Source organism: Teleopsis dalmanni, chromosome 2, assembly GCF_002237135.1.
Source record: "Teleopsis dalmanni isolate 2A chromosome 2, ASM223713v2, whole genome shotgun sequence".
In the NCBI taxonomy this organism is placed as follows: Eukaryota; Metazoa; Arthropoda; class Insecta; order Diptera; family Diopsidae; genus Teleopsis; species Teleopsis dalmanni.
In genome coordinates, this window is record NC_051847.1 from 233,538,395 (window position 1) to 233,548,105 (window position 9,711).

At 27.7% G+C, this 9,711-nt stretch overlaps 1 protein-coding gene across 1 annotated transcript; it reads right to left on the reverse strand.

The window, feature by feature from the left end:
- Window positions 1-153: 153 nt before the first annotated feature.
- LOC119676982 lies at window positions 154-4,857 on the reverse strand. Its single transcript, XM_038088249.1, has 6 exons — window positions 4,840-4,857; window positions 2,930-3,030; window positions 2,754-2,869; window positions 2,549-2,657; window positions 728-819; window positions 154-401 (listed from the first exon to the last, which is right to left on the reverse strand). The coding sequence occupies exons 1-6, from the start codon at window positions 4,855-4,857 to the stop codon at window positions 169-171; spliced, it is 669 nt and encodes a 222-aa protein (XP_037944177.1). The 3' UTR covers window positions 154-168.
- Window positions 4,858-9,711: the final 4,854 nt, after the last annotated feature.

Here is a 9,711-nt window from a genome sequence, read left to right on the forward strand (position 1 = left end):
ACACGAAAAATTCGTAACAATTCAATAACAAGAATTTCAATAAGATAAGCCATAATAAACTTTTTTTTATCACTTTTGAAGCATAAAAGGCTTACGCTTTAAATATCATAAACTCAATACCATTAATCAATCACTGATACATTCTTCCCATGCCAAAGCCTTTAGTGCTCAATTACTTACATAAAAACCTTCGCTGATTCCATACTTTTTTCGTGGTACGTTATTTAAACGATACTGTATTTTCGTTGTGAATTCAAACAGATTGTAGGCGTCGTTTTCATTGGTAACAAAGGTTTTTTCACGGTCAGTTTCTTTGGCAGCAGGATCCCTCAACCAACAGCCATACGTTTCGTTCACTGATTTATGGAAAACAGGCTTGCCAACGGCATACAAAAGGCAGCCTGCAATTGAGATGCAACATTAAATGAAATTAATTTAAATTATATATAAAAAAAAATATACAGAAAAAATATGAAAAATGGTAGCATTTGCAATGAGTTAAAATGGAATAAATTCAATTGAAGCGGAAATAGCCACATAAATTTTTGCAAAATTAATTATCTCACAGATAGCGCATGGCTTTCAAGCAAAGATGAGCTTTTTAGAAAAAAAATTCAACTTAAATTGAATTCAATTAGAGTTTCTGAAATTATTCGTTTTTCCCTTAGATTTATATGATAAATTTAAAAAGAGATAAAAAAGCATTCAACGTTATTTATGCACTTACTTTTTTGACGTTTTGGTAGTCCAGGATAACTATTATTTCCAGTCGGTTGAACTTCAAAGTTGGAATTAATCGAGTCCTTGCACTGATATAAACTGAAAAAAAGAATTTTATTTATAATTATATATGTGGGTGCAATAAAAATATTCGACCTTATGGCACTATTGTCGAAATAAGCGGTTGTAATGAATAAATTATTCAACGACGCAAAAATGCAGCAGCAACTGCAGTAGTAAAGATGAGCAGCGTTTAAAAACTGTATTGCAAAGCCAAAGGATAACAGATTTATGCAGGAAATATTTAAAAGAAGATTTTTTTAAAAAAGTATTTGTAACTGCACAGTCTAACGTGCTGCAGCATCAAGTTAGCATTATAATTGTGCCGAGGGTCTGGTGAATTGGTTGGTCGATAGGTCAGTTGGTTGCACGATGCAGCATCTTATACCACAAACACGTACAATTGTATGGAGCTATGAATGAGGACTTAAGTGGGTGAGCACAATAATAAATTTAAATTATCCTCTTTGGTTTGCACAAATAAATGACCTAAATGGGAGAAGAAAGGCGCAAAATGGAAAATAAAAATTCTATATTCAGTTCTGTGTCGGATGATACAGTTTCAAGTACATGTAAATCTTACTATAAGGACTGTAATAAAGTATGCGAAGTAAACACAATTTTAAATAAGCGGACGATTTAATGGCGAAAATAACTGAAAAATATCTTCATTTTATGAGAATTTATTGAATAATGTTTTAATAATGCTTCATAATATACAGAAATTAGGTTTCTTTTTAAGGTTTTATTAATAAAAAATTTAAATTATGATCATTTGAGAGCTTTTAAATTACATTTTAGTATAAATTACATATTGATTTTGAAGCGAATCATAATTAACGAAAGCTAAATGAAGTAAGGAAATGAAGAATATATTGTTTAATTGATATTGGAGATTTTGGAGTAGCAATAGGAAATTTTTTTATATTTTGATTAAAACCTTGCTACGTTTAAAATTTATATTAAAAATTGAAATCTACAATTACTTATATCTATTATATCTATAGAGTCAGAACTCTTTTGTTCCAGTAATGGTTCCAGTATCTTTGTGTGTAAAAACAGAATATGCCTTAATTATTTGTTTTGCTGACATACTTCGATTGATAAAAAAAAATTTTAAATATATATCTGGCTTTCATAAAACCAAAATAAAATTGGAAATTAGAATAAAGAAACGTTGGTTAGGTGGTTAAGCATTACAATACTCCAAAGTTGGTATGAATTATTTTGTCAGAGGTTGCATAGCCAGTAGGGAACCCAATATTTCAACGTAATAAAATGCGTACCTATAAATTTGACAAGAGTTCCATTTGACTTTTACTACCATTAGTCATTACTTTGATGACCAAGTTATAGCTTGTTATAGTAACTTTTAGAATTTAACAGTGTAACTAAACATTATTGAAATAGCATAAGACAGCAATATGAAAGTTATGTGATCTGATTTTCTAACTTATATATATTTAATATCTTCTATTTGTTAATGGTAGTTTAAGCATTTGATATACTTGGTTTTTTTCAAGGTAATTGAGGTCTAGCGAGAGAAAACCATTAAAAAATTTCAAAACTTTTTTATAGTACAACATTTGCTTCTAATTACTTAGAATTAAGAATTAATTAAATTAATTAATTTAAGTTAAATTAAAAATTACAATAGCTTTGATTTAGAATATCTTGGCTAACATTTCCTTTAAACTACTTTTCTTAGTATTTTGAAATAGTTGAACACAACCAAAAACACAACCAACTCTTAAGATATAGCACATACCTTGGATCGGGGCATTCTTCACATACTGGACAATTGCTTTCGGGTGGTCTTTGGCCATAAACTTTAATTTCTTTGCCCACATACGGTGTCTCACTGTTGGGATCTTGTGCTGCAAGTAACGAATACAATAAACTAATTAGCACACATTTTCCCAATTCACATACAGGGAATGTATAATGAGATGAAAACATTCATATACACTTACGTGCAATTTCAAAATTGACCATTGTTGCATTAAGTTCGTTCCGAGCCACACAATGATAAAAGCCAAAGTCATCCTTGCGTAGGTTACTAATGGTTAAACGCATTTGAGTCTTGAAGCTATAAATTATTTTAAATGGAATGAAATGATTTTAGCATATTTTTTAATTTAACATTTACCCATCAGGATATAATTCCATACGATATTTATCGCCGGGGTCTAAAATTTTGCCATCATATGCACGTTCCCAGTACCGTATGGCTTCCGGGAAGGCTTCCACCTTAAATTGTAATTTTATTAAAAAAATTTTTTATTTAATTGAAAAATTCATATGGAATAAAATATAAATAAATGTATTAAATTACAAAAAAATGTATTATATTAAATTATCTATTTTGCAGATAAATTATGTCTAAAACTGTTATTGTGCCAAATATGTGATTCTTATGTGTTGCCACAATTTGTGATACTTTTTTTTTTGTAATATTCTTGTAGAGTGAAATTTCTATTTTATTTAGATGCTTTTTTCATCTCTAAAGCAATTTCTAAAAAGCAATTTATCAATTGCATGCATTTTTGGTGCATCATCTGTTTTTGTTGTGGTCTTCTGTAAATGTTCATATTGTTACAAAATGAAGTTGTCAAAGTGTCTGCAGTAGCCTTGACCATATTTCCTCAAGTACGAGAAGAGCTGAGTTGAATTTTTTTCTTTATTTTCAGTTTTAAGTTGAATTGCAGTTTTTAATTTTTCCTCTACTTTTTATATCCACACATCGTTGTCAATTTATAAAATATTCTTTAGCGGTCATGCTTTAAATTAATTTCAAAAAATTTAATTAAAAAATTTGTGGTGTATTTGTCTCATATATAATATCTGCTATATTGCTTAAATTCAAAAATGAACTAAAAAAATAAATTATCTTAATACTTTAAGATCAAACTATAAGGCAGAGTTAGCCACATCAAAATTAAAGAATAATTACACCTGTTCTCTGGATGAACACATTCTCTGTTAATGCTCTGTTAAAGACTTATTCATTTGGAAACCGATTCGTTGTCTCAAAACTACGCAAAAAATAACAATATCGTTGAAACTGTACACTTAAATTGAAGGAATCGGTTTAGATTGCTAGGGTTAATACAAAAGACCATTTATCACAGTGAATGTTATTCGTATAATAATAAAAATATACACATAAGGGATTTACTAAATGTTCAGTTTAAAATATCTCTCTCTCTTTCTCTCTCTCTCTCTTTTATATGCTATAAAATATAAACAGGAATCTTTCACCAGTACTTTCTTAAGCATTCATTTAGCCAATCACATAGTACTTTTGATATATATTACAAGTAGTATCGGTGTATGTCGATAGCAACAAACTATACGCATATATGTATATTTCATATGGATATATAGTACGCTATTCTGTCCTCCTAGATGAAGTATACAATCAATTTAAAACGAATACTATTCTAGATATAGGTAAAGACATCGTTCCATGGATAAATTAAATCTTTAAATTTACTTTCCACTGTTTTGCTTCAAGCCATTACCGGCGTCCTGATCGATTTAAACCTTTCAGACCTTACTTATAATGGGATCAGTACTTAAGTCTAATAAACGATTTGCAGTGCTTGCAAGAAAAATACGGAAAATGCTTAATAAAATGAGAAGATTGCCATAAAATTATTAAAACTGCAGAGGAACCAACCATCACGCTATAGTGACATGGAAAACGTTTGAAGAAAACTGTTTTGAAGACTGTAAAAGCGGTAATTTTCATAATACTATTAATATGCATTCTGCAAGGTTTTATTATGCTTGATTTGTATGTCAACAAACTAGTTTAAGGTTCAGGTCTTTCCTAATACAGTCCGAAAATTACATATGGACAATTAAACCAATAGATATAACCACGGACCATCGATTAAGTGGTGAGCTCAAGCATGCACATAACTAGAAATTAAACATTTTTATGGATTTGAAAATTTTTCTGCTCTAGAACTCTTTTGTATTCGAACAATTATTAAATCAATTATTGAATAGTTAATTAAATTATTATATTATAAGTCTAAAATACAATATTACTTCTGCTATCGAAGACATTCGTCCATATAACTAAAGTAACTATGTGGGCTTTTCGCTTAGCAATGGACGTACGATACTTTCAATAAAGAATCCTGAAACTCTATAAAACTAGTATCTCCATTTTTAATTTAGTATTTCCAATGGAAATGTTTTAGTTTTGTTTCCTAAAAAAATCTACAGCTAAATTCTTAAATGGTGAAGCACAATATATCTCAAGCCATTTATAAACTTTTAAATTTAAAAACTCAATAGAATATAAGGTGAAATATAATATTGACTTAAAAATTTGAGTCTTCAAACCAATTAAAATTTGTACTGTGCATCTTTATATTTTTTTAGTGAGTTCAAAACTGCCAAATGATTTATTTACTCTCCTAATTCAATTTAAATCACAATGATCAACAATATTTAATTCTTTTAATCTGATATTCAAATACTTTCTACATTTTGACTTTCTGTGTTTCCTTACCATCTCTTCTCTAAATTGACAATATTTAAATTTTATTCATATGTTGTATGCATATGTATGTAAGTAAATATTAGTTAGAGTCAATCTAAATCTTAAGCCAAAAATGAGATTTTAAATTATGCAAGTAACTGAATTATACAAAAATATAAATTTAATTGTTCAAGTAAATATTTGAACTGCTCTGTATTACAAATCTAACTCCAGTATAACATATGTAAAGTATCCAGTTTGTCCTTCACTTCCTAACAAATAACTTTACTTTCAAACAGTGCAGTATTTATTTTGTCTATTGTGGTAACTTTAACTATACGAGTATTACCGAGAATAACAAAGGATCAAATTTAAATAACATTTGTTGTCTATCTCGTTTTTCTAAGTATTTTATTTCATTCTACATAAAATGCACTTCGTGATTGCTCAGGACTTTAAAACCTGCAATTAAATGGAGAATGGAATTGCTTTTTAATTAAATTATTTCATTTAAGCTTCTTAAATGGTATTTGTTTAATTTAATTTAATTAATTTCAAACGATGTCAACAAATGTTTTGTAGAATTATATACAAATGGAATTGATGATAGAAATTATTTAAAGCATATTGAGTGAAAAATAAAAACTTTAACAAAGTAAAGTAGGAAAAGCTGTATTAAAGTTAATTTAAATACCTATAAGAAAACGAATTATAAAATTAAATTAGGGTTTAATATCAGATCACTTAAATTAGATAAGTAATTGAAGTTAGATTGAATACACAAAATATAACTTATTACAAAATTTTATACAAAATCAGACTGTTATAGACTTTTCGTGGACCACTTATGAGCCTATTGATTCAAGAGCTGTCAACATCACTTTAAGCTTTTTTTTAGTTTTTTAAGAACTTTGTAAAGTTTCCGACATCAGTCAGACAATTCATCAGGAGTCAGTAAAAGTGCCTACTAAAAATTGCAACCTGCATTGGTTGCTTACAACGTTAAACAGATAATCTATCAATAGTAGTTTGTAGCCTGCATTGGTTGCGTACAAAGTTGGTTAGATAAGCTACCAATCACAGAGTAGGTTGTACCCCACGTTGGTTACCTGCAACTTTGCTTACAACGCAGGTTATAACTTACTAAGTGGTTGGTACGATATCTGATGGATCATCATGCGATATTATCTTTATAATATATTCTGTGCGATAAGATAAAAAAATTCCATAATCATTATTTAAGCTTCTACTATTCCAAAACGAAATATAGATTTTATATTAATAAGCGATAATGTTTTATTATTCTGATTACAAATAAAAAATATTATTTTTTTAAAATCATAATTACAAAACTATATTTTTTAATATCTAAGTAATTATTGTAATGTAAGTAATGTGTAATATTGATAATTGATGCTGATAATAATAATAATCTGATTAAAATTTTTTATTGCAATGAGCGTTTGATTTTATAATTTATTTTTAAACAAATAAAGAATATTTATTAATTAGTATAGAAATAATTCAACCGAAAATATTGTATTAGTAAAAAAAATAATATATACCTTTTTTATTATAAGTAGGCTTTGCATTTTTTAATACTATTTTATATGATTTGTAATTAACATAAAAATAAAATAAATAAAATTGTTAATTTTTTTTTATTATTTATTTAACGCATTTTTATTTTTTATACATTTGATAAATTTAATTTTGCTAATAAGTGCAATTTTTTTAACAAATTATACTCTTTGGCATATTTTTTCGTTAAAATGGATATGTTTTCTGGATTATCAAATGCAGCTCAAAGTTGTGTCTTAAAACCGAAGTCACAGTCAAACGATGCTTATAATAGGAAAGTTTTGGTCGGAAATTGGTATGAACAGCGGCATTCTGATAACCTTGACAGAGCAATTTTGCCTTGTATTAATGAACAAAATAGTCGTAGTCCACATAAAAGTATTTATCAGGATACCTTTTCACAACCACTAGCAAATACAACAAGAAATGCCAGAAACTACATGGCATGGAAGGCTAAAGCACACTTTAATAGTGTGAAGAATGTTGAGCAAAATGTTAACATCTTTGGCATTGAACCTATTGAATCAGATTTGTTCAAAACTAAGAATTACACACATTTTCCACAATCGAATTTGGTTGTTACACCGAAAAGTAGTGAAACTAGTATCGATGAATCAGATATTCGTATCAGACGTTATGGTAAATCGACTAAAACTGAAGAAATACCAATTCCTGTTAAATCACTGTATCAGGATGCTTATGTTCCACATGCAGCTGTAAGTAAATCAATGAGCTATCGCAAACAACATGAAGAAGGTAACAATATCTTCAAGAACTGCATTCGGCATGAATAGTTGTCAAAAAATAAAAAAATTTTATGTTAATATAAAATTGTCAGTTACTAACGAAGTAAGTTGCAATAAATATTTATATCCTAAGCGGGTTATTTGTGGCTTTATTTGGTTGCGGGATGGGTTGTCCGACATTTCGATTTTTAAGTTTCACTGTGCATTTGAGAAAACCATTTACGAACATTATTTATTGCCTTTTATAGCAAATATTTTGTACTTGAAGGCAACGACTAAACATTGTACTCGTATAGTAAATAGAGAGTAAATTTTACACTAAAGCTTAATAAATCTGGAGGCTGTAAGTTTAAGTACATTACGGCTTGCATCCTTCAGTAGCAACAATATTCTTTTAAGTAAACACGAATAATCTTAAAATAGTTGTATTTTCTTAGTATTGTATAAATAAAAGGTTAGAACTTATTTAATAGTAAATTGCAGATTTTTGCAGAAAGAAAAAATTGAACAAATGGTGGATGTGTTTAAAAATAAATTAAAAAGTCATATTGTAAAATATAAAAGATATTAGCTAGTTTGTTAATAAACTATTCTTATTGCCATCATACAAGAAGAAATCATCAAAAATATATTGTTTAAAAGAAATTCCAATATTTCCTAAAACCACTAATGATGAGTATTTGCCAATACTCGGATATACTCGTATGTCCAGCCAAATTTCAGTAAATTAACAAAATTTTTGTTTTTGTCTTCTTTTTGCTATTCAATTTTCTAACTTCTAGCTTCTATTTCGTCGTAAGAAGTGTAGCTTTCGGCAAAAATAATTAATTTTATATTTGAATAAAAATTAAATTAAATATTATTTTGTTTTCTAGAATAATCTGTTAGAATCCAAATATTGTTAATTTTTATCCATAGTCGTCAGCAATAAAAATGTTAATCCATTGTGGAGAATTCTGAATTGATTCACAATTGACTTTTAAGATTAATTTTATGCATATATAACTCTTATGAAAGAGTTATAATAGTTACACTAGATTATAATCTAAAAGCATAATGTCAAGGCTATGTATTGAATGCATCAAAGCTCAAGGTTTTTGATTTTTTGATAAACAACAAATATGTGTGTAGTTTAGCGTTACTATTATTAATTTCAATTTATTGAGTGCTATACTCCTTTTTACAATTCCTTGCTATAGCAAACACTAAGTGTAGTAGCCTTTACTGATTGATACTTTTACAAATCTACCGAACACTGCATAAACTCTAACATCGTGAGGTTGGTCTTGAGGTTGGTTTTATCAAAAAGGGACCACTTCCAATTTTTTAAATAAATTATGGATCTACTTGAATTCTGGATTTTCCACTGTTTATGTAGCTTTATTTACTTTTAAATTAATAGGTCTTCATGTCAGATAGTCAAATGTGCTTCACTTTTCATCATATGTAACCCAAATCTTTCAAACTTGGTTTGTTTTTGTGACATAGTAAAATATGTGTTTATGTTTTAAATGCATATGTTATAGCTCATATATTTTTAAATATATTTGTCTTTACTTATATTTATGTGTATTTAATGTGTATTTATCAAAATTTTACCAATATCTCTTACAATTCATGTACGATTTTGATTTCATGATACAATATATACATATAAAAATATTATTAGGTGCACATATGTACAGACTTCTCTGTTAAAAATCAAACTTATATGCATTGTGGAAAAATTTTATTAAACAAATTGTAAATAATTGATTAAAATATAATAAACATCCATTTTGAATATCTGTTTGCATGAAAAATATTAAATTTTTGCTCAAATATAAATATTTCGCTTACTCTTAATTTTATTTCAATTTAATAACCATTAGTGGCACTGAAAGTTCTATCGAAACCAAATAAAACGTAACCAAACAACATATTACGTTATAGTAATTACATATTAATTAGAAGTTGTAATCAGAGAAATGCAATTCGGTACTAAAACCGCTTCTCATGTTTACTTTAAAAACAACACATAACACAAAACAATCACATTTACAATTTGCATATGTTTACAAAACAAAAACATCATACTTACATATATATGTATATATATATATTATT